The following is a 25,828-nucleotide window of genomic DNA, read 5'->3' as shown; positions in this document are numbered from 1 at the left end:
ATTACATAACATATATCTACATAACTGACGCAAAGGGATTTATTTTAGCCTCGTCTTGGCAAAACATCTTCTAACCCATATGAATACAATAAGTTTATTTCAGGACATAAATCATTGTTGTTTCCATGACTTCATCATAAAGGATTGTTAATGTTCAGCGCAAGTAAATTATGTTCAATAGTAGTGTTTAGTATTTATTTGTTTAATATACAATTACCAATGTTGAGCTGAATTAAAGTAGGATTCCATTAATTTATATTAAACACTAATTTCAGTTTTCTTTAATTAAATGTGCTTCAATTGAAATGTTTCATTGTTGAAGTGTCAGGTGCTCATTTGTTGTAATCTTTCAGGACATAAATGTAATTTAAAGCCCGAGAGAGGCAGTAATGTATTCTTTGAGTTGTAAGAATGTCTACCATAGAAGTCTTCTCCAAAAATTCATTTTCCTTAGTTTAGAACAATTCCAAATAAGGTATTTATATCATCCCCCACATAGCAGTATGTTAAAGTAGATTAAATTAGAAATTCAAAAGTTGTATCTTGTTCTAATTGTCACCTACATTTCTGTGGTAAGTAGCAATGGGCTTCTAACAGCCTTGGAAGAGAGCTAGTACTTCTTTTTATAGTGTTTCTGGATTCTTTTTCCAAGGTCTTAAAGTAAATTTCAATTCATTACTTATCTTGTCCCTGCATCTTATGTTTGCATTAATATTGTCCCAAAGATTTCTGACTTTCTTCACAAGAAATAAGCTCGTAAAACATTTGCAAATGGTCTACAACCCATTTGTGGTTGGGTCTTGAGTCATCAAATTTTTTCATCACTATTTGTCCAGCCCTATTTATTCAACCACTCAGTAAGCACTAATAGTTGGGTACAATTTAAACAAAAATGCAGTCTTGCTTTGTAATTCCACAAAGGAGAAAATGGTTATTTTTATATTACACAAAGAGAAGGCCGTGGTTCCAGGCAAAACAGTGTTCATATATAGAAAATTAATCAATATAAGTTATTTTTTATAAATATAACTTTCTCAAGCATATAGACTGTATCACATTATACATAAACACAAAAGAACAAAGAAGGCTGTCTCCATACAGTGTGCAGCTGTTTCTGTCCTAACAACAAACCAGAGAAAAGAGTTCAGCAGTAGGCATGTAAAACAACTTGAAAGTATGGCTAGGGACTTACAAACAAAACTTCTCTGGGGGAAAATAGAATTCCTAATGACTGTAAAATGACATTAATATTTAAGTGCTACAATACAATTACAATTGGGTGACTAAATATTAATATTCCAAATGAATAATAAATATGGCTTGGACTCAATTAATGAAAGTATTCCAACATTTTCTTTTCTAATGTGAATTCATAATTTTAATGTCTTGCTATGTAACAAAATAATATAATGTTAGCTAGTTTATGTCAATAATATTTACATGAGACATAATGAATGATGCATGTCTTTACATGATCATAGAACATACAATACAAAGGGTGAAATGAATGTAATGGTCACCCTTCATGAACAGTAATTTCTCCACACTAGTTCGTTATTTTTAACAAATAAGCTATACTAGTAGGAGACACAATAATAGAGGAAAATGTTTACAGGGGTATGAGGATGGGTTGGAATGGTCTCTCAATTTTTTTTAATAAAATTGCCTATAAACCTAAATTTGCTCCAAAAATAGTAAATCTGTTGATTCAAGATAAAATAAATACCTGGTATAGGGACAGGATTTAATGGTTAAAGGTCTTGCTGCACAGCATGAGAAACAGGACACATACCCTCCAAAGGCAATAAATGTCAGGTAATCAGGGTAGCCTACTTGAATTCCAGCATTCAAGAAGCACAGACAGGGGATCCCTTGAGGAAGCTAGTTAACCAAACTAGCCCGCCATTGACAAGTTCTTGGTTCAACTGAGAGATCCTGACTCAATAAATTGGGAAAAGATAGTAGGACTACCAACAATAACCTAGGGCCTCCACTTTTATTTCTGCACACACACATGTACCCACACACAAAAAAAATATACATATTCAAACATAGTTCACACACAGAGTTACATAAAAGAAAAAAACTTTTTTAGAAATGATTGACTAAAAATGTAATTGGTAAGAAACTTTTGAAGTTCAATTTTATTTTAATTCATTTATTAATATTTCTATTGAAAACTGATTAAAATTCAAATTTCATTTATAATATAAAATGATTACCTCCTACTAAAGAATTGAAATATGAAGATTATTATTAAGAATGTGTTTGGTCACAGGATTGTCACACTACTTTTTGTGGTACAAGTTACTTTAACTTCAGAGGAGAGGTGAGCTTGGGCCCCTGTCTCAGGCCCACTCTGGGATCTCCTGGACTGGGGACTTCAGGTAGGTCAACTTTCCTCAAGCAGACCAAGCAACTCAGAATCTGATGACATGACTGTGCTAGTCCTGTTCACACCCACTGGGAAAGGGAGTGTCTCAGACCTACCTGCACCCACCATGAGACCCATCAGAGTATTGGACCTGCTTGCACCCACAAGAAGAGAACCTTGAACACGTACCCACCAGGAGAGGAAGAGATCCCACCTGCATCCATTGGAAGCAAGGATGGAAAGATGACAATATAAGAACACATTCAACAACAGAAACACTAATATGACACCACCAGAGTCTAGGCACTCTATACCACAAGACCTGAACATCCCAACACAAACGAAGCAGAAGAGAGTGACCTTAAAAACAACTTCATGAAGATGATAGAGAGTCTAAAATAGGAAATGAGAAAATCCTTTAAAATGGAATAAAAGTCAAAGAAAAATTGCAAGAAACAATTCAAACAGTGCAAGGTTTAAAAGCTAAAATAGAGACAAAAAAACAGTCTGAAGGAATGTTGGAATTAGAAAAGATGGATACATAATCAGCAATTACAGGTTCAAGCACAACCAAAAGAATACAAAAGATGCAAAAGAGAATCTCAGATGTTAAAGAAACACTAGGAGAAACAGATTCATCGACCAAAGAAAATCTTAAGTCCAACAAATCTCTAACACAAATATCCAATAAATATGGTACAATGTAAAAAGGCCAACCTAAGAATAATGTATATAGAAGAAGGTGAAGAAATCCAACTCAAAAGTATAGAAAGCATATTCAAAAAAATCATAGAAGAAAACTTTCCCAATCTAAAGAAAGACACGCCAATGAAAGCACAAGAAACCTACAGAACACCAAATAGAGTGGAACAAAAAAAAGGCCCCTCATCACATAATAATCAAGACACCAGACATACAGAATAAAGAAAGAATATTAAGAGTAGCAAAGGAAAAAGGCCAAGTAACATATAAAGGCAAACCAATCAGAATTGCACTTGACTTCTCCATGGAAAATATGAAATGCAGAAGATCCTGGATAGATATTCTACAAACAGAAAGAGACCACAGATGCCGGTCCAAACTACTATACCCAGGAAAGTTTTCAATCACTATAGATGGAGGAAACAAGATATTCCTCAACAAAACAGATTTAAATGATATATATCTACTAATCTAGACCTACAGAAAGTACTAGAAGGAAAACCCCAACCTAAGGAAGGTAACTACACTCACAAAAACATAGACAATAGATAATTCAAGTTTACCAAAAGCCAAAATAAAAAGCAGGATAAATCCACACACAATACCACCACAACCAACAAATACAAAACAAACAAGAATTAACACTCAATGTTCTTTAATTTCCCTCAATATTAATGATCCTAATTTCCTATAAAAAAGACACAGGCTAACAGAATGGAAATGAAGAGAGAATCCATCCTTCTACTGCATACAAGAAACATACCTCAACTTCAGAGACAAACATTACCTCAGAATAAAGGGTTAGGATAAGATTTTCCAATCAAATGCGCCCAAGAAACAAGCAGGTGTAACTACCCTAGTATCTAACAAAATAGACTTCAAACTAAAATAAATCAAAAGAGATGAAGGAGGTCATTTCATATTTATCACAGGAAAAATCCACCATGATGAAGTCTCAATTGTAAACATCTATGCCCCAAATACAAAGGCATCCACATTTCTAAAAGAAACATTACTAAAACTCAAATCACACATAAAACCTCACACATATAGTGGGAGACTTCAAACACCCCACTCTCAACACTAGACAGGACAACCAGACAGAAACTTAAAAAAGAAACTAAGGAACTAACAGAAATTATGACCCAATTGGGTTTAAAAGACATCTATAGAACATTCCATCCAAACGCAAAAGAATATACCTTCTTTTCAACGCCAAATGGAACCTTCTCTAAAATTGACCACATACTCGGAAACAACAAACCTCAACATGTACAAAAAAAATTGGAATAACCCCCTGTATCTTATCAGACCACCATGCTTTAAAGTTAGAATTCAACAACAACACAAATTGCAGAAAACCTAAAAACTCATGGAAATTTAGCAACACACAACTGGATCATTCTTGGGTCAAGGAAGAAATAAGAAAGAAATTAAAGACTTCCTAGAATTCAATGAAAATGAAGGCACAACATATTCAAACTTATGGGACACTTTGAAAGCAGTACTAGGTGCCCACAGGAAGAAACTGGAGACTAGTAACACTAGAGAATTAGCAGCACAACTGAAAGTTCTAGAACAAAAACAAACAAAGTCACCCTGGAGGAGTAGATGCCAGGAAATAATCAAACTGAGAGCTGAAATCAAAAGTAGAAACAAAGAAAGCAATACAAAGAACCAATATAACAAGGAGTTGGTTCTTAGCGAAAATCAACAAGATAGACAAACCTTTATCCTATCTAACCAAAAGGCAGAGATAGAACGTGCAAATTAACAACATCAGAAATGAAAAGGGGGACATAACAACAGACAGTGAGAAAATCCAAAGGATCTTCAGGTTATACTTTTTAAACATTTACATCTCAAAATTTGAAAATTTAAAGGAAATGGACAATGTTCTGAATAGATATCAAATACCAAAATTAAATCAGGAACAGATATATGAATTTAAACAGACCTATAATTCCTAAAGAAAAAGAAACACTCAACAAAATTCTCCAAACCAAGAAAATCCCAGGGCCAGATGGCTTCAGTGCAGAATTCTACCAGACAATCAAAAAATACTCCTCAAAGTGTTCCACACAATAGAAGCAGAAGGTTCATTGACAAATTCTTTTCACAAGCCTACAATTGCCTTGGTAAACAAGTCACACAAGGACACAACTAAGAAAGAGAACTACAGACCAATATCCCTAATAAACATTGATGCAAAAATACTCAATAAAATACTGGCAAATCAAATTCAAGAACACATCAGAGAAATCATCCACCATGATCAAGTATGCTTCATCCCAGGGATGCAGGAATGGTCCAACATATGAAAATCCATCAATGTAATCAACCTTGTAAACAAATTGCAGAAGAAAAATGACATGATCATCTCACTAGATGCTGAAAAAGTCTTTGACAAAATCCAACACCCATTCATGATAAAGCTCCTGGAGAGATCAGGGATAACAGCAACATACCTGAATATAATAAAAACAATATACAGTAAACCAACAGCCAACATCAAACTAAATAGAAAGAAACTCAATGCAATTCCTCTAAAATCAGGAACAAGACAAGGCTTTCCACTCTCTCAATATCTCTTCAATATTGTACTTGAAGTTCTAGCCAGAGCAATACAACAACAAATGTAGATCAAGGGGACACAAATTGGAAAGGAAGAAATCAAACTTTCATTATTTGCATATGATATGATAGTTTACATAAGTGACCCTAAAACTCCACCAGGGAACTCCTACAGTTGACAAACACCTTCAGCAAAGTGGCAGGACACAAGAGTAACTCAAAAAAGTCAGTAGCTCTACTATATACAAACAATAAATGGGCTGAGTAAAAATCAGAGAAACGTTACCCTTTACAATAGCCACAAACAACATAAAATATCTTGGGATAAGGATAACAAAACAAGTGAAAGACCTGTATAGAAAGAACTTGGAGTCTTTAATGAAAGAAATTAAAGAAAATACCAGAAAATGGAAAGATCTCATTTGCTCTTAGATAGGTAGGATCAACATAGCAAAAATGGCAATCTTACCCAAAGCAATAAACAGATTCAGTGCAATCCCCATCAAAATACTGGCACAATTCTTCACAGACTTTGAAAGAGAAATAATCAACTTTAGATGGAAAAACAAAAAACCCAGGATAGCCAAAACAATCCTGTACAATAAAGGAACTTCTGGAGGTTTCACCATCCCTGACCTAAAGCTCAACTATAGAGCTACAGTCCTGAAAACAGCTTGGTATTGGCACAAATATAGACAGGTAGACCAATAGAATCGAATTGAAAAATCCTGATATTAACCTACATACCTATGAACACCTGATTTTTGACAAAGAAGCTAAAATTATACAATGGAAAAAAGAAGGTATCCTCAACAAATGGTGCTCACATAACTCGATGCTGGCATGTAAAAGACTGCAGATAGATCCATATCTATCACCATGCACAAAACTTAAGTCCAGATAGATCAAAGACATCAGCATCAATCCAGCCACACTGAACCTCTTAGAAAAGAAAGTGGGAGGTATCCTTGAACAAATTGGTACAGGAGACTGCATCCTGAACATAACACCAGTAGCCCAGACTCTGAGATTGGCAATTAATAAATGGGTCCTGCTGAAACTGAGAAGCCTCTGTTAGGCAAAGGATACCATCAACAGGACAAAATGGCAGCCCATAGAATGGGAAAAGATATTCACCAACCCCACGTCTGACAGAGGGAGGGCTGATTTACAAAATATGCAAAGAACTCAAGAAGCTAGTCCCCAAAACACCAAATAACCCAGTTAAAAAGTGGGGCACAGAACTAAATAGAGAATTATCAATATTGGAGTCTGAAAAGGCTGATATACATTGAAGAAATGCTGAACAACCTTAGCCATCAGGGAAATGTAAAATCAAAACAACTCCTGTCAGAATGGCTAAAATAAAAAACATCAATAACAGTTTATGCTGGAGAGGATGTGGAGAAAGGGGAATACTCTGCCACTGCTGGTGGCAGTGCCACCTCATACAGCCATTTTGGAAATCACTATGGAGATTGCTCAAGAAAATGGAAGTCAGTTTGTCACAAGATCCAGCAATTCCACTCTTAGGCAAAAGATGCACATTCATGCAAAAAGAATATCTGTTCTTCACTAACCCCACATCTGACAGAGGGTTGATCTTCAAAATTTACAAAGAACTCAAGAAGCAAGTCTCCAAAACACCAAAGAATCCAATTAAAAAGTAGGCTGCAGAACTAAATAGAGAATTTTCAGTAGAGGATTCAAAAATGGTTGAGAGGCACTTGAGAAAGTGCTCAACATCCTTAGCCATCGGGGAAAAGCAAATCAAAACAACTCTGAGATACCATCTCACTCTTGTCAAAATGGCTAAAATCAAAAACATCAACGACAATTTATGCTGGAGAGGATGTGGTGAAAGGGGAACACTCCTCCATTGCTGGTGGAAGTGCCAACTGGTTCAGCCACTTTGGAAATCAGTATGGAGATTCCTCAGAAAAATGGGAATAAACCTACCACAAGACCCAGCAACTCCACTCTTAAGCATATATCCAAAAGATGCCCATTCATACAACAAGGATGTCTGTTCCACTATATTCATAGCAGCATTATTTGTAATAGCCAGAACCTGGAAGCCACCTAGATGCCCCTCAACCGAAGAGTGGATAGAGAAAATGTGGTACATTTACACAATGGAGTACTATTCAGCAGAAAAAAAACAATGGAATCCTGAGATTTGCAGGAAAATGGATGCCACTAGAAGAAACCATCCTGAGTGAGGTAACCCAGTCACAAAAAGAGAAACATGGCATATATGGATTTTAGACATAGATCTGGGGAGTGCCAGCCTACAATCCCATGGCCAGAGAGTCTGGAAAACAGAACCTTCATTCATTGGCTGATGGAAGCAGAGGCAGACTCCCATGGCTAAGCACTGAGCTGAACTCAAGAAAGCCAGTAACAGAGAGGGAGGACTGGTGACCAAAGGAGTTAAGACTGGGCTGGTTTAACCCCAGAAACAGCTGACCTGACAAGGGTTAACTCTTGAATCCCAGGCTGATGCCCGGGAATCCAACATGGGACTGATCAAGACCCCCTGAATGGGGGTGTCAGTGAGGAGGCCTAGGTAATTATTGAGCCTTGGGCAGTAGATCAGTATTCATCCCAAGTATACACATGGACTTTGGACTCCCATTCAACAACGTGGGATGAACTCTCACCCTGAACTCTTTGGGGGAGGGTCTAGGCCCTGCCCTGGATAAAATGACAGTCTATGGACACCCTCATGGAGGGCCTCACCCTCCCTAAGGAAATGAGGGGATAATGGGGGAGTTCGGGGGAGGGCATGGGAGGAGGGGAGGAAAAAGGAGAGGGACCTGGAACTGACTTGTGAACCAACCATGTTTCTAACCTAAATTTAAACTTAAAAATAAAAAATTTAATAAAAAAAGAATATCTGTTCAACTATGTTCATAGCAGCATTATTTGTAATAGCCAGAATCTGGAAGCAACCTAGATGCCTCTCAACTAAAAAATGGATAGAGAAAATGTGGTACATTTACACAATGCTGTTCTACTCAGCAGAAAAAAGCAATGGAATCTTGAAATTTGCAGGCAAATGAATGGAACTAGAAGAAACCATCCTCAGTGTGGTAACCCAGTCATGAAGACAAACATGTCATGTACTCACTCATATATGGATTTTAGACATAGAACAAAGGAGTACCAGCCTACAATCCAAGCCACCAGAGAAACTAGAAAACAAGGAGGACCCTAAGACAGACATACATGGTCATCCAGAAAAGGAGAAAGAGACAAGATTTTCTGAGCAAATTGAGAGCATGGAGGGAGCAGGATGGTTGAGTCAGGGATAGAATAGGGGAGAGAAAGATAAGAGATACCATAATAGAGGGAGCCATTGTAGGTTTAAAGAGAAATCTGGCACCGGGGAAATGTCTAGACATCTACAAGGATGATACCAGCTAACAATCGAAGCAATATTGGAGAGGCCACCTTAAATGTCCTTCCCTGATGATGAAATTGATGACTACCTTACATGCCACCCTAGAGTCTTCATCCAGTAGCTGTTGGAAACAGTAGACACCCATAGCTAAGCACTGAACTAAACTCCTAGAATCCAGTTGCAGAGAGGGAGGAGTATTGAGCAAAGGGATCAAGACCAGGCTGGAGAAACCCACACAAACAGCTGACCTGAACAAAGGGGAGTGCATGGGCCCTTAACTGATAGCTGGGAAACCAGCATAGGACTGTTTCAGACACCCTGAATGTGGTTGTCAGTGAGGAGGCCTCAGCAATCTATGGGGCCTCTGGTAGTAGATCAGTATTTAACCCTAGTTTATGAGTGGACTTTGGAAGCCCATTCCAAATATAGGGATACTCTCTCATCCTAGATACATGTGGAAGGGCCTAGACTCTGACAAATGCTGTGACAGACTTTGAAGATCCCCCATGGAAGACCTCACTCTCCCTGGGAAGCAAAAAGGAGATGGGATAGGGAGTTAGTTGGAGGCAGGGAAGGGAGAGGGAACTGGGATTGACATGTAAAACAAGCTTGTTTCTAGTTTAAATTAAAAAAATAGAAAAAAAGATAATTTAACATGAAGATTGTAACCAAACATATCCGTCCATAGTTTTATTTTCTGCTTTTACAGTGGAAAAAATAGTTTAATTTTACAAAAAATAAAGATATCATTGAGTAGCACATGGATTCATTTTTCACTACATTAATAATGAAAATTCTCATCTCTGCCTCACTCATTAACATTTAGTATTGTTGACTCTAACATGGTCCACCTCAACTGTACCTCAGAGAGTTTACACATAGTACTCAAAAAGACAAAAAACTTGTCATTTAAAGCTACTTTTTAAAATATTGTACACAATACTCAGGCAGTGATGGTTCATGCCTTTAATACCAGCACTCAAGAGGCAGAAACAGCCTGGTCTACTGAATGAGTTCCAGGACAGCTTCCAAAAACAACAGAGAAAACCTGTCTCCAAAATAAAACTAAAAAAGAGGAAAATATTGCAAACAAAAAATAATAAATATATGGCCACCCTCTGAACAAAATAACAGTACATACTTTCTAAATATGTAGAACCAAGTAGATTGGCAAAGTCTCTTCATAGAAGAAATTTTACAAATGGCAGAAAGTCAGTCTTCAGTTCAACACATTTTAATGTGTTGTTTAGAACTCTGTGGTGTCAAACTACAAACTTACAAACATGATTTTTTAAATGCCTTTGGAAAATGTCCTACTACAATATTTATAGCTCATTATATTCAAAGGATAAAGCACTGACTTTTAAATCAGTTGCATGAATTATAACTCAGTGCAATGATGACATGAATAATAATACAAAAATCAGATTCATAATTTACAAAAATGTTAGTTGATAGATTGAAAAATTGATATTTAAATCAGGCATTTAAAATGTATGAATAAAAATTTTAATCAACATGAAAATATCATTTGGGGGATTAATGTTACAGTTATAAATAGAAATTCATGTATTTTTCACATGTTGCTGCCACTCTCGATATTTACATGATAAAAATTTAGACAATGCTATGCCATCAATCCATATTATTTCAGATATGACAGAACTGTCATTAGCCAAAACCAGTGTTCAAAATATTAACACATTCACCACCAATGATGCCTCCAAGAGAAGTATCATTTGAACTGTATGTGTCACAACATTATTCCCCCAAACTTAACCCTTAACTATGAAACACACACACACACACACACACACACACATGCGCACACACGCACACACACACGCACTCGCACATGTACAGAAAGAGAAAGAGATGCAAATTAATGTATATGAATTTGTGGAGCAACTATTACAGAATCACATTTATGGTATGAAATTTCAATCATTTATCAACTTTTAGAAAATTTAATGGGGCTTACAGTACACCTTTATAACTAAGATATATGAAAATGAAAGTAAAGATGAATAAATGTTACCAAACTACAGCAGGGTTAATCTGACTTTTAGTAGGTTTTTATACAAAAGCTATTCACATAAATGACACCTCACAACAGTAAAAGGAAAAAATAACGTCTTTCACCCATCAACTTACATTATAAAGGAGCAAGTTCAAAGTACTGACAAATGTTCCATTGTTCTCTTTCACAGAAATAGCAGCTGAGGACCTAAAACCGATTTGAAAGAGGGAAAGCTCTAATGAGATTTTAAATTAAAAATTTTTATTTATACCCAGATGTTAGATTTTAGACAATAAACTCTCATGTTAGCTTGACACACTTTTAACTAGACCTTCAATAGGTATAGTGTTTAAATCATCAAAATGGCAAGTTATCAAAAAGCAAAGGAGCTCAAATAAAGACAGACTGTCATTGGTGATATTTTATTGATAAAGTCATCTTTTTATTTGGCATTACATACATAAGATTTTTTGCTGGAAAACAATTTGTAAGCACTTAAACTTGAGGCAAATAGAAAGTCATCAATCTCACAAGACCTTCTATGACATTAGGGGTTTGTTCACCTTTGTTCATGCTTGAAAAAACAGTAAGTTAGAGGAGTTTAATAAGCATCGATTGAATAAATGAACATCTTCCTTTGATGAGCCAGGTGAAAACAGAAGAAAAGATGCCTCCCCTACACCTTTCTCCTTTAGCCACAGCCTTTCCACATCTACGTTTTGCTTTGACAGAATCACACACCATCATTGTGCTATGAAGTATTATGTACTTTCTTATTTCCATGTACTAAGATTAAAGAATCGTTAGAACACTGTAATTCAGACCCTAAAATTAGAGAGGGAAGCTTTTCACTCAGTTTTTCCATTTTGTAAAGTAATTGACAAATTTGGGTGATTATTTTGTAGACATACTGTGTCTTCATATATGAATTTTTGGAAATGATTGATAAGAACATGAATAGATTCCATAACTCCAGTCATTGTCAAAAATTCCTTGGGCCTGCATTGTGGTATCCATCTGTACCCCTCTGTAAAAGTCATAAGAACTCTGAGACTGGAATTATAGAATCCAATAGTGAGGACAAGTAGCAATTGGATCAGGCAGGGCCCAGCAATGTAGGTACCAACTGTCCTATGAACTGGAAACACTGAACAACTTTAGAACTACATAAGCACCCTGGCTTTTGAACAAAGGAAATAACAAAAATACTAGGTAGCTAGATCATAGCTAGGCGGGTAGATAATAGATAGATAGTTAGATAGGTAGATAGATAGATAGATAGATAGATAGATAGATAGATAGATAGATAGATGATGGCTAATAGCCAACTTATTTAGTCATTGAAAACTAACTAGATAGATGATAGAGATGATAGATAGATGATAAATAGGTAAAGAGAGAGATGATAAAGATAATGATAAAAATGATACAGATAGATGATAGATTAGTTGATTGATAGATGATAGTTGGATAGGAGATAGATGATAGACATAGATAGAAAGATAGATAGATAGATAGATAGATAGATGATAGAGAGTTGAGTCAATGTTGCACTCCATTACTTTCTTTGAGTTTGACCACAAGCCCATCAAAAATAAGAAACAAACATACAGAAAATATGAGAAAGCAAGAATAAAATATGAACTCACGAAGCAAGCTGGGTGTTATTAACCAGATATTCCAGTGGATAACTGCAACTAAATTTGTAAAGGAGCCCAGGAAGATAACTGATGACTGTTGGTGGGTCTGGAGTATCAATATATCCTGAAATATTTCCTATCTGTACTGAGGTTGCGTTTCCAGAAGCGCCAACACCAGGAATTGTGGACACCTGTTAGGACAGCAAATCAAATTCAATGATTAAATGTTTGTATGTACACATATATGTACTTTGCATGCAAGTAAAATGTTTTGACCACCTATTTCTCATTTTGGCTCAGTTGTAACCTGCTATGAATTTGAAATTATACATACTTTATAAAAATTTTAAGTGACAGTGTCTTTTAAAGTCAATGGAAATTTATGTGTACCAAAGACATTTGACTTCTGTTTATTTCATAAGAAAGGAAAAATTACATATGCAGAAGTCTACAATTAATTTTTAAAACTCATTGATGAATCCCAATTTTTCTAATATGACTTAAAAGATTTGTTTTGACTCTGATTAGTTTTGTAGGCCCAGACTTTTCCACGTTATTGCTGTTGCTGTTAATGTTGTTGCATTCATGTGGCATGAGTCATGGTGCACATGTGGGTTTCAGAGGACAACTCATGGTATTGATTCTTTCCTTCCACCTTTCTGAGGCTCTGACACTAGAATGCAGGTGCATGCTTTGCCTGTTGAGTCATCTTGCCAGCCTGTTTAGGCTTCTACTCTGGATATAATGCTCCTGCACCAAAGCCCTCCTTGCTCTGGACTTAGGCATACTTACTCCTGCAGTCACCTCTCTCCTTTTCTCCTCACCAGGACCCATCGTCACCCATGTATAACACCACATCTTCCCCAGTAAAGCCACTGACTTGCCCACATGCATTATTTCTCTCTGCAGTATCCTGCTGAGTTTTCATTCCTCCAACTCTCCTCAAAATGCCTAGTGGAAAGGACCCACCTGTGTCTTACGTTTGTGTCTTCACCACAGAACCATGTCATAGGTCTTAAAAATAATTTTGAAGAAGGAAATGAAAGTCATAAATCTACTAAGGATTATCCTCTCAGTTGTTTCTTTAGAGTAATCACAGAAAAATCAATTCTCAGACAAATTTCAAGAAGACCATGAACTCCCCAAAGTTACAGATAATGCTGCTTACATTTGTGTTTTCCTAACACTGGTTAGCTTTCACTGGATTCTTAAATACTACCAAAACTGAAAAACAGTCATCTTAGGAATAAGATGTTTATGATTTTCATGAAACTGAGGAAGGACACATTTGTTCTCTCACCATGTCAAATATCACACAGCATTGACTAAATACTTTCAGGAGATTTTCTGTAGTAGGATAAACTTTATGCATGAGCCTAACAGTACACAAGCAGTGCTAAAGCAAATATCTAGCTCAGGCATGAGGCAAAAAATGGTAGGAAGAGAACATTTATTTTAATTCCAACCAACTGAGAGAGTAGTCTATCTACCTTTTCTCACATAGGAATGTCCTCCAAGGAGACTCCACAGACGGTGATATTGAAGGCAAAATATGAAAATTAACAAAGCCTCACTTGGAGAACATGAGGAATTGGGAAGATTGATTGGGGAGAGCAATAAAGGAGAACAAGAAAAGAGACAAATCAATAGAGGGAGCCACTATAGGTTTAAAGAGAAATCAGGCACTAGGGAATTGTACAGAGATCCACAAGGATGACCCCAACTAGGAACCTAAGTGGAGAGGCTACCTTAAATGCCCATCCCTTATGAGAATGATGACAACCTTAAATGTCATCCTAGAGCCTTCATCCAGTAGCTGATGGAAGCAGAAGCAGAGATCAACAGCTAAGCACTGAGCCAAATTCCTGGAATCCAGTTTCAGAGAGGGAGGATTCACTAACAAAGGGATCAAGACCATGCTGGGAAAAAAACACAAAAACAGCGGGCCTAAGCTAGTAGGAACTCATGGACCCCAGGCAGACAGCTAGGGAACCAGAATAGGACCAAACCAGGCCTCCAGAACCTGGGTGATAGTTAGGAGGCCTGGGCAGTCTATGGGACCTCTTGCAGTGGAGCCAATATTTATTCCTTGTGCATGAATGGACTTTGGGAGCCCGTTCCTCCAGAGAGGGATACTCTAAGTCTAAATACACTAGGGAGAGCCTAGGCCCCACCCCAAATGACTTGACAGATTTTGATGATCCCTCATGAAAAGCCTCACCATCCCTGGGGAGTGGATGGGAGATGGGCATGGGATAGGGGGTTGGGAAGGATGGGAGGGAGAGGGAACTGGGATTGATATGCAAAATAAGATTGTTTCTAATTTAAATAAAATTAATGAAAAGAAAGAAAGCCTCTCTTCCACCATTTGCGTGACTTACTAGGTGAGTATATCAGTTCTGTAAACTACATACACACACACACACACAGAGAGAGAGAGAGAGAGAGAGAGAGAGAGAGAGAGAGAGAGAGAGAGGCATGCGCGCACACACTTTTTATATCTACCAGCTTTCTAAAATGTGAAAAGCACACATGTGCAGAATAGCACTTTTCCTTCCTTTTCTTGGAGTTATTTTCTATCCAGCAATGCAACAATGACTTCAATCTATGAAAGTGAGGCTTTGGAAAAGGATGGGAAGAGGGGTCCCTACCTGTGCTCTCTCCACTAGGAAACAAAACATGCAATAATCAACTAACTTCCCTCTCCCTTAGGCCTGCTTCATAACTTCTGTGAACACAACTCAGAGAGATGAATAAACGTTTTTAATAAAAAGAGTCAACAATACACAATCTGCAGGCTTGGAAATGGTCATGGGCACAATATCCTAACTGCCCTTTGGGATAAGCTAAAGAAGGAGATTCAAATAAATCTCTTTCCTGTATACTAGCATGCCCTTAGAATAATCAAGCCTTCCTTTTTAAACTCTAGCAATAATTTTTGAAGACTGAAAGCCAATTTTTCGTTTTTTACTGTGCTAAGTGATTGCAGGTACTGTACCACTTTTGTTACGGTTTATTGATAAGATGATATTTGAGCAAACTAAATAAAATATAGTAGTAGGTGAATTTTAATGTAATTAATGCTCTCACCACATATTATTAATTGCACTTAATTTTCATTCCCTGGAGTGTCTACTTCTCCTTTAATTCTATTTTTGGTGTTGAGTGAATTAATAAAATATTGAGTGATATTAATTATGGATTCTTAGTCAAGGTAAAAATGCTCAAAGCACTGCTTTGGTTGTCAAAATAACTGGAAAGAGGTGCTGCCAGAACTGTATGAGCAAAATTGGGTGTAAGTCTTTTTAAATGCAAAGGGCAGTCCCATGCCATGGAAAACTTCACACAAGACAGACAGCCGTCTTACAAAGGATGAACTGTATCAGCCAAGGGGACAAGTGAAATGAGAGTTCAACTTTCCCATTCTATTTTTCATATTTATTACTGAATGGGGTCATAGGATCTAGAACACGGCGAAAAAACAAAAACTGTTCTTATGATTTGGTGCATCCAGAAAGTGTAAAGAATAAGCCTGTGGTTAGAGATGTTCACCAATGTCAATCTAACAGAATACTTCTTAGAGTAGCACAGCGGACCACGTGCCTCTCCACGGCTCAGCTTCTATCAACAAAACCATTATTAGGAGACAGAATTGTATATTTGGGAGTTCAAACTTCAAAGAGGCAAAGGAGAGTGATTTGTTTGGCTTTATTGGAATTTTTTTCCTGAAGACAGATTGGGCTCCTGATTATTTCATGAAATGGGAGCTTGTTTATTTGTGACCTCAGATCTAGCACAAGATTTCATGGTAATCTTACCACTAAGTTGTTTCCACAACCCTCCAAGGTGCTGAGATTAATGATGAAAATGACCACAGCTGGAAAGGTGTTGTTATTGATGAAGCCCCTGCAGTGGGAATCCCCATGCCTTCCATTCAGTGCCAGATCTGTTTCAGAATAACCCGAAAAAAGGACCGTGCAAAAATTAATCTTCATCGTAATGGCCTGCACTCCACAGTAGACACTGATGTCTCTTTCAGCTGAAACAAGAAATACATAAAAGCAAAAGTAAGTCATAAAACCACAGTAGAAAGCAGGGGAATGATTTGAGTGTTACCTGGTTTATTTACCATTTCCTCTGTCTAACTCAATTCAAATCTTGAACCAATGTGCAAGTCATTAAGAAAAGTAGGCATGAAAAATAGTATTGATTTAGTTATTTAAGGGGAGGGTGATTTTTTTGATGTATTATAAATCACCTCTGTCTCATGGACCCTGATTTTCAGAGGTTATGCATGGAATGTCAGTCTAGCACTGCTGAATGACAGGAGTAGTGAGTGGGGAAAATCAGGTTACTGAGGAAATTTAGGACTAGAGTAACTGAATTATTCAGATCTCTGTCCAAAGTAAAGCAGGACAAATGATGTGTTTTCTCAAGAGAAAGGGAGCAGTTAAAACCTACCCTCCATCAAATTATTCAGCACATTGCTGTTTGGTAACTCATGCTAGCTAGGATATAGAAACAAAATCCATCTAGAACAGGGTCATTTTAGTTAGCATATAGTAAATCATATTAGAGAAAGAAAATAAAGAATAGTGTGATGGTGCTGTACACAAAATGCATTGCTTGCTCTAAGAAAAATTTTGCCAGTGATTATGCATGAATTAGCTGGGCATAGAAAAGCAAAACATAACTTGCACGGTTCCCCATGGCTCTGTTATTTATCAGGAAACATTCCAAACATGAATGAGCACTTGCATTAACACACAGCACACAGACACATACACACACACACACACACGCACAGAGAGAGAGAGAGAGAGAGAGAGAGAGAGAGTGAAGAGAGAGAGAAATAGAGTAAAACTTTTCATGCCTCTCTAGCTGTCCTCCTACTAAAAAATGCAGAGAGAAAAAGAAAATATCAGAGGGTAAGTAATTCCTAGCAGCAGGTTTTACTTTTCCTGGGTAGTGTCCTATCTCAAGAAACCGTTCAACAGAGCTGGGCATAGAAAGTCTCTTTCTTCAGACTTTATTTGAAGATGGGATCGGTACAAATTTAATTGGTTAAGTCACTGCAGTGAACTGAGCTCCAGTTGAATATGCTGATGCAGGTAAAAGGCAGGAAGAACATGCTGACAGAAGTGGAACAATGTGTCAGAACCTGAGGCACACCAAGACTGTCTGAGCATCACCAGTGTACAAAGGGATGCTTGTTTGGAATGTGGCAACACCCTGATGCTGAATTTCTGGCCTTCAGAACTGTGAGACAATCATCCGTGGTTTAATTCACTTTGTGAGACAACATGTGTCCATTGTTTTAAAACACTTTCTAGGTGATACTTTGTTATACCAGTACAGGAAATGAATATAGTAATTTCACCACTTTTAGCATGGTTTTCTAATAAAATGAAAACTCTGAAGCTGGCATTGAATTTACAAAATGTAGACAATTGTATTACTTTGATATGTTACCTTGATTAATAAAAAAAACACCAAACAAAAAATAGTTTTGACATGTGATAGATTGTTCATCTGGGAAGTATGTAAATTTCATCCAAGATATTCAGCAAAGAATTAATTTGCTTAAATAACTCAATCTTCTTAATAGTGTCAATAGTAGATATTTTTTGAAATATGATTGTCTGTAATTTTTACTAGTAAATTAACTACATTTTGAGGGAGTGAGTAAGTCAATGTGGAACTTTCCATGTTTGATAATAATTTTAAGCTTGTTACAATTATGTGTGATGACTGAAAATGTCTTTGTGGACAAAAAGAAAATAGTAGGCTATGTGTATGATAAAAATCCTAATAATTCATCCACAGGTGAAAAATAAGATGGATAAGATATGACTTGTCACCGTAGAAGATAATATATCCACTCAATTTGGGGGCTATTTCTACAGGCTTAAGCAACATTAACCGTTTAAATGTAACCATAATTTTTAGACGGTCCTCTTTCTTAAGATAAAATAGCTCATTTTAAAGGGATTTATTAAGACTCTGTGAACTACTTTTGACCCTCTTCTTTTGGTGTAGTTGGTGCTTTAGTCCAACTATGTCAACTTCTTATTTAAAGCCTCAACATTTGGTCATTTCCTATAGGCCAAAGTCCATACCTTAACTAACTCTGCAAGACTCTCCCTCACCTTCCACTGTCCTCACTCTACATTCTCTTCTTTGTATCATGCCTGTTCCCTACATTTAGTAAACAAAATGTTTTCCATGTGTTTAAAGGGATTATACTGAGTGACAGACTCCAGAATATGTTTAACTCCTAGGACAGAAATTCCTAGCACTGGAGCATAAAGAATGTTTGGAAGGGTTACAATGAGTGATCTAGCTAGGAGTTCTGTAAAGGGAACCCAGGGTAAAATGCCAAGGTTTCTAACTGCATCCTTAAGATTGGCACATCTTACTTTATGCTACAAGGTACTGTAAGCTCTTCCCACACACAAGCTGTACCTGAGTAACCCTGACTCACCCTTCAGGTCTCAAATTGTATTGCTTTTCTCAAAGATTTCCCTGATTCCAAATACAAAGCATGCCATTTTGGCTTTCGCTGTCATATAGTGTTAAAATTATGTATGTATTTTGATATTTGTCCAATAGACTGAATGTCCCAGAAGGTACCAAACCTATTATATTCACCAGTGCACTCCAGAGAGGAGTGCATCATATAAAGCATTGGAAAATTGATGGCATTGAAGAGTTTATACTGCTTATAGCAACCTCTGTATGAAAGAAGGCACAATAGCATGACCCACAGAAAAATTGTTCCGGGTGTGTGGAACACCACAGAGAAAGCCAAAGTAGCTGAGATGAGCTCATTGAGAAAGGCTTCCTGGAGAAGATGGCATTGAGCTTAATTTGAAGGAGTTAGCCATGTAAAATAAAAGAATGAAAAATATAAAACATCAGAGGGATAGTGTGAATAAAACATAAAATCTGAGTGTTTGGGATGCAGAAAGTGTCATTTTCATCATGATTTTAAAATACAAACAAAAGAAATATAAGGACATGAAGCCATATGGCAAGATCTGTTAAGATCGGGGAAATGTCTACATACAAAATGGTCAGGCTCACCCATGACAAAATATCTACCTAAAAGTTAAGTGAAGTCTTCAGCTACTAATGAGTTCTTTAAGAGTTTGATTTATGCTCACTGAACAAGTGGATTACAATACTTGATATATCGTAAATATACCAAAAGTGTATATCAATGTACATATTCAGAGACAGGTTTCTTTTCCTTGACCAGCCAGAGTCTTCAACTTTCACACCTCTGTTTGGGGGGATTAATTGCTACTTAGAATTCACTCCAGCAGAAGGAAATGGTTTCTGGTCCAGATGTAAGCTTGTTTCCATTCACTGCTTTGCTGCTGAAGTCTTGTAACCCTGCTGTGGAGCTGAATTCACTACAAACTGATTCCATTTGAAGATACAGTAACAAATGAAAGGACTTTTTCAGGGGAACAAAGGAGATCTGCTCAAATCCATTCTGGTCTTTTCTAAAGACTTTTCACTGTCCCTCAGAGAAATACATTTTCACCTTTTCATGGTTGTAGATACTAAAGACATCCATTCAGCTCAACTTTACCATTTGGGAACTTTTGAGAGGGAAGAAACAGGTACTTCAAGTTGCCAAATGACAGTTACTGCCAAAGCAGAGATATTTTCCAGCTATTGGAAAACATTTGTTTTGAATAACTAACCATTTTGGAAGCTTTGACTGTCAGTGACTGGCATGGATGACAATCCTTTGCATGATTCTTGAGTATTAACCCAATGAATATGAGTTGATAAAGAGCACAAAGCAGTGATTATCCCTAGGAGATCACTTTTAATGTTCTGTCCTTAAAGACAATGAATGTGTTTAAGCCACAGACCTGCACAGTCTGTGCACAGTCACATTTTCAACATGCCAGTGTTATTCATTGAAGTCTTACACAGCATAGGTGTCTCATTAAAAAATTGAAATATATGTTTACAAATCAAACTGGTAAAAAAAAAGTGTTGCCTAATCTTTTCGCCTATGAGTTATGCAGGAGCCTGATGTAGATTTACTAAAGTCAAGCAAAATATAAACGTGCCATCACACTGTCAGCCATCTAACTCTGACTTTTTTATGTTCTGATTTTTATGTTTGATTCTTGAGTATCCTACAACTTAAAAACATGGTAAAACTGACCTCCAGAACTTCTCTTCATATTGATGCTTCTGGTATCAGGTAAGCATTTTGAACCACTGCACTACCGTGATTGGTACAAACTTGCAGCCAGATTTCAGGTTATTTCTATCTCAGTATCAGAAGTTCCAAAGACACAGATGATTTGATTAATTACACGTTCTTATCATTGTATAATTTAACAAGATTAAGCCTTCTGACAGCACTGGAAGGTGATGTAGAAGTTAAAATTGGGGGGAGGGAAAAGATGGAGAGGAGGGAGAAGAAACTGTGGGCAGGATGTAAAATAAATACAATAATTAAATTTTTAAAAAGGAGTAAGATGCAATAAAATGAGTCAGGCTGTCACAAGGGAGTAATCTGTAGCTTTATCTGTATGTTGCTGAATTGACAGAAATTGACAAAGGAATTATTGAGAACGAGCTCAAAGGCAGCTCTATTGATTATATATATGTACAATGCCCTGCCCAATAAGTGCTGACTAGTGACAAAAGTACAGTTACATTTTAAAGAAATGGAATGTTACTCATGGGAAAGAAGTTGTGTATTACCATTATTCACCTATCATGTCTTTAACCCTACTTATATGGCAAATATAGTCTATGAACTCTCAGTCAGGATACATGTTTTATATATGAGAAGTTAGATGGTTGTCAGAGTGATGGCACATTTATACTTTGCATGACTTCAATGAATTTGCACCAGGCTAAGACATGATGACTGTGTAATTACCACTATTACATGACTATGTAATCAGGTCTCTGGCTTAAATGCACTCAGTATCTTTAAACAAAAAACATTATTAAAAGGCATGTTCTAGACTTTTGTTCTGGAAATATTTTTGTTCTAGACTATGATCTAGTATGCAAAATTTACCAGCACATAAAAATCATGTATTATTTTTGTTCTAGACCAGAGTTTTCTATTAATCTTATTGTGTCCAAACTAAATGCTACCAATGTCAATGAGAGATTCAAAAGCACATTTTTCACATACTTATTAGGTATCAGTCTCCATGCCAGACTGAGGCTGCTCCATTACTTCAAGAAGCTATGGATTGTGGTTCAACAAAGGAGAACGTGGAAAATGGTCCCATGCAACATGCCCTAATGATATGGAAGTGCTTTATAAACATCATCTATTACCTATCTTGGCCAAGTAAGAGTGTTTGGAAAGAAGCTGTCAGTAAAACGTGAAATAATTTCAACTGTCGAAGACTTAGAAGAAATTGATTACGTGATGACATGAAAAGCAGTAGGTGTCAACCACAATCAGATTATTGGGGTGTGGTGGCTGAGAAAATTACTCCCTTAAATAAAGGATTCAAGGAAAATAAAAAAGGATAGAAATAATTCTGAAGAGGCTGGCATCTGTATGGGACATTCAAAACAAAATGGATAATAGACAGTCAGAAAGAAGTACATTAATATCAGATAGGAAAGAGCAAGATGATAATTTGGATGGTAAACTGCTCTCGATAAACTCTATAAACAGCTAGTTATGCTGATAGCTGGGATTCCTCAGGAGAACACTCAGGCAAAAGAAAAATAAACTAATACCAAAGTAATATCAACACTGTCCTTTGCTGTTACTGCCTGGTAGCCCTGATTTTCATGTGCCCTGTTCATATTGCTTAAGAATGAGGCTATGAAATCACTTTTATATTATCTGTGAGTGGATGTTTGCATTCCCGTTAAGTTATAAAAATCATCAAAGGTTCTGAAATTTCTTCCCAGAGTGCCTAGCAATACTAACAAAAGTTTATTTCTACTATACATTTGCTATAAATCTTTCTCAAACAACACCCAGGGTTACTAACTAACTATATAATATGAGGTTCTAAGTTTCAGAGACAAAGAAAATATATGGTGACAGACAAATCCATCCTGGCTGTCCATATCACACTCTGTCTTTGACAGCTGCCTAAGAATGACTCTGCCTTCAGAGTTTCCAGTGAAGATCAGTAGACTTATGGTAGCTATCTGAGTTCACATTGAAAACCTTAAAATAGTATGCAATTCATAGGGTTTTACTATTTGTTCGGGTATTTTTATGAACTTTTTAAGTGTGCATTAATCTTGGTAACTTGTTATCTTGCCTCCTTTCTATTGATTTTAAAATCATTTATTCTTCCAATTGACTCATTTGCTGATGCTTATCATCGCTAACAGTGGCAAGTGTCAGACAGCCAGATGTGGATGTAGATGGCACTGACATGGTGGATTGGATATATAAAGCCAGCAAGACCATCGTAAGTTCTCTAAGTGTCACACCTCTTGTACTTTTTGGAAGAAGTGAATTACCAGGGAACCTCATTAAAATACAGATTCTGCTTCAGTAGCTTTTAAGTGGGACCTGCACTTCTCACACCTCTCACAAGCTCCCAGGTGATGCTGATGTGACAAGTCTCTCAGTCAATTCAGTTGCTAAGATACTGCTAATTATTTTGATTGGGCAGAAGCTCTTAGGAGGATTTCACTTGGAGGAGCTAAGCATTCCCAGCAAACATATATTAATAGGATGCAGGATGCACAGGTGTACAAGAGGGAAGGTTCAAATATAAAAGCAACAAGAGGGGGAAAGACAAAAAATATGTATAACTCCCATCTTAGTCCAAGGAGCTATTCCACTTTGAATCTGAATGAAGTCAAACAGAGGTGTCTTGAGCCTGAGCCAACCTCTGCTTTAGTATGCTGGAAACAACTCATGTGACAGAACTGAGAAAAGGGCCAGGCTTCCTTTCTAATCTTGATGCCCCATTCCACAAACTACAGCAGAAGATTCCGTTTCAAAATGCTACTGTGCCAAGTGGAGTGGAGTTTTCAGAAATGGTGCTTTCAGCAAGGACAACACAACATGGTCAAGGGACTGAGAAGAACTATTTGCTTCCTGCCCATGGGGGACCCTGGAAGAGTTGGAGATGTGCAATAGTGTGGATGGTCAATTGTGAGCCTCCATGGACTTCAGATGCAAGGATCATGTGAACACAATCTTAGCTTATACCCACAGGCTAGTGTGCATATGCTGAAAGAAAGTGTTGGTGGTGCCAGCTTGGCAGCATAAACAAAGGCCAGTTGAGTGGAGAAGAAGGACTTTTTTCTGCACAAGGAAGAATGCTTTAGAGTTTCACAGAAAATGTCACCTGGAAATCACGTACCTCCTGAACACAATAAATATTCTATTAACAACCTGTGTCATCATCATAGACATTAAGAATAATTTATATAATATTTCTGTTTCTTCAACCCTAAAATGAAAGCAGTGAATTTTCACATTATCCAAGCTTACAAATTACAGAGAGAACAGATGTGTGTGTTTCTTTAACTCATTTTTTAAACTTGTGTTTCCTTTCACAAAGTTTTTATACAAGAATGCGGCTTTGGTACTAAAACAGCAAGAAGTCCTTCAGGGGTATTGATATTTCATCTACGCAAAATACCAGCAGCTGATGAAGAATGTAAAGTGGATTAGGGACTCAAGTTTCCTCTCTATATTGAACAGGTTTCTCACCATCTTACTTTTTCATAGCAACATCTGTTTCTCGTTAGCAAATACAAGCTGCTGTTTCCTGGGCTATCACATATTCATGTGGAGTCTGAGGCAAACTTTGAAGACTTACAATCACATTTGCTGCTATACTTTGGAACCAGAGGAGTCTGATAAACGTTTTAAGACAGAAAAAAAGAGAAAATACATGTTTTACTTGTACAACAGAAGTACAATTTTTATGTAGTTTTTGCTATTGGGGGTGGATTCTGAATTATTCAGTTGCTGCTCTCGCTGACTAATTGCTGTCTTGTCCACAAAGCTTTATCATTATTGATTAATAAGAATGTGACCTGTATCCAGTGCCTGAATCAGTTCTTTAGCTTCATCTGTTTAATAATTATGGTCACAGGTGCAAAGCAGGAAGCAGGCATTCACTTGACAAATGGGCGACTGAAATACTGCCCCAAGTAGAAAGTCAGGAGAATTGGCTCTCTTTATTTTCACAGAGGACCAGACATATTCCATGAAATTATGATTCTACTTCCTGCTCCTTGGGAATGGAACAATGCAACTGTTAAGCAAAGCCAAACACAATATGAGCTAATTTTGTGTAACTCACTCATTAATTCTTTCCACTGAAAAGGCTGACAAATACACTTACCATATGGCTTTTTGATTCTTTAATGAGGGGATATTTTTATGTATGATTCTTCATCCTAACCTAACCTTTTAAACTTGCCATCTGAAGTTTGTTTGCAGGTGGGGGCTTCAACATTTCATGAAAGAGTCCCACTTTATATCCAGTCCCAACTAACTTGACAATAATAGACAAAATCTAATTTTGTTTTCCCACTACAAAATGAAATTTGTAGTGACTTTGTTTGCTTGTTGTGAGAAATCAAATAAGGATTTACCTAACACTCAAAACATGAAATCTGTTATTACTATTTGTGTTATTTTAAATAGAATGCCAAATTTAAAGCTAGGACACACTAATTTGCCCAGGATTTCTCATCACTATTTAGTTCACCCTATGATAGTGTCAGGACATAAGTGTTCTAGTCCCCTGAGCCTCCCCTGAGTCTCTTTGGTCATGCCTTTATCAATAAGAAGGTTGTGCCGTCTTCACAAGGCTATACATTTTGTCTAACCCTTCTCTACTACTTCCTTCTAAAAGCAAGGCTGGTTCCAAAAGGGATCCCTCACTTGAAAGCCAGGGCTCTTATCTGTAGTCGTCACCTGTTCAAATATAACTTTCAGTATTTAAAAGTTAACTGTGTGATTAGTTTGGGAAGTGTGTGAGTATCATCATCTCAGTGGCTCATGAGTCTGCTCCTTGTCGTTAGCTGGGTTTGCAAAGAGTTCACCACTTTTAAGATTAGATAGTATTTCTTTAAATTTAAACAAATTAGGACCATGGTGATTATCTTGGCCC

At 36.9% G+C, this 25,828-nt stretch overlaps 1 protein-coding gene across 1 annotated transcript in view; it reads right to left on the bottom strand.

Annotated features, from left to right (window-relative positions):
* Nucleotides 1-25,828, bottom strand: part of Zpld1 (zona pellucida like domain containing 1) — a 46,455-nt gene that overhangs the window by 14,928 nt on the left and 5,699 nt on the right. Inside the window, exons 2-4 of the mRNA XM_040750704.1 lie at nt 16,535-16,755; nt 12,726-12,907; nt 11,211-11,283 (exon numbers count right to left, since the gene is read on the bottom strand). Coding sequence (XP_040606638.1) covers nt 11,211-11,283; nt 12,726-12,907; nt 16,535-16,755 — 476 coding nt within the window. The remainder of the gene's footprint in view (nt 1-11,210; nt 11,284-12,725; nt 12,908-16,534; nt 16,756-25,828) is intronic.

This window comes from Mesocricetus auratus, unplaced genomic scaffold (assembly GCF_017639785.1).
Source record: "Mesocricetus auratus isolate SY011 unplaced genomic scaffold, BCM_Maur_2.0 Super-Scaffold_100008, whole genome shotgun sequence".
NCBI lineage: Eukaryota > Metazoa > Chordata > Mammalia > Rodentia > Cricetidae > Mesocricetus > Mesocricetus auratus.
The sequence above is the reverse complement of the archived record's forward strand: the minus strand, read 5'-3'. Positions and strand labels throughout refer to the sequence as shown.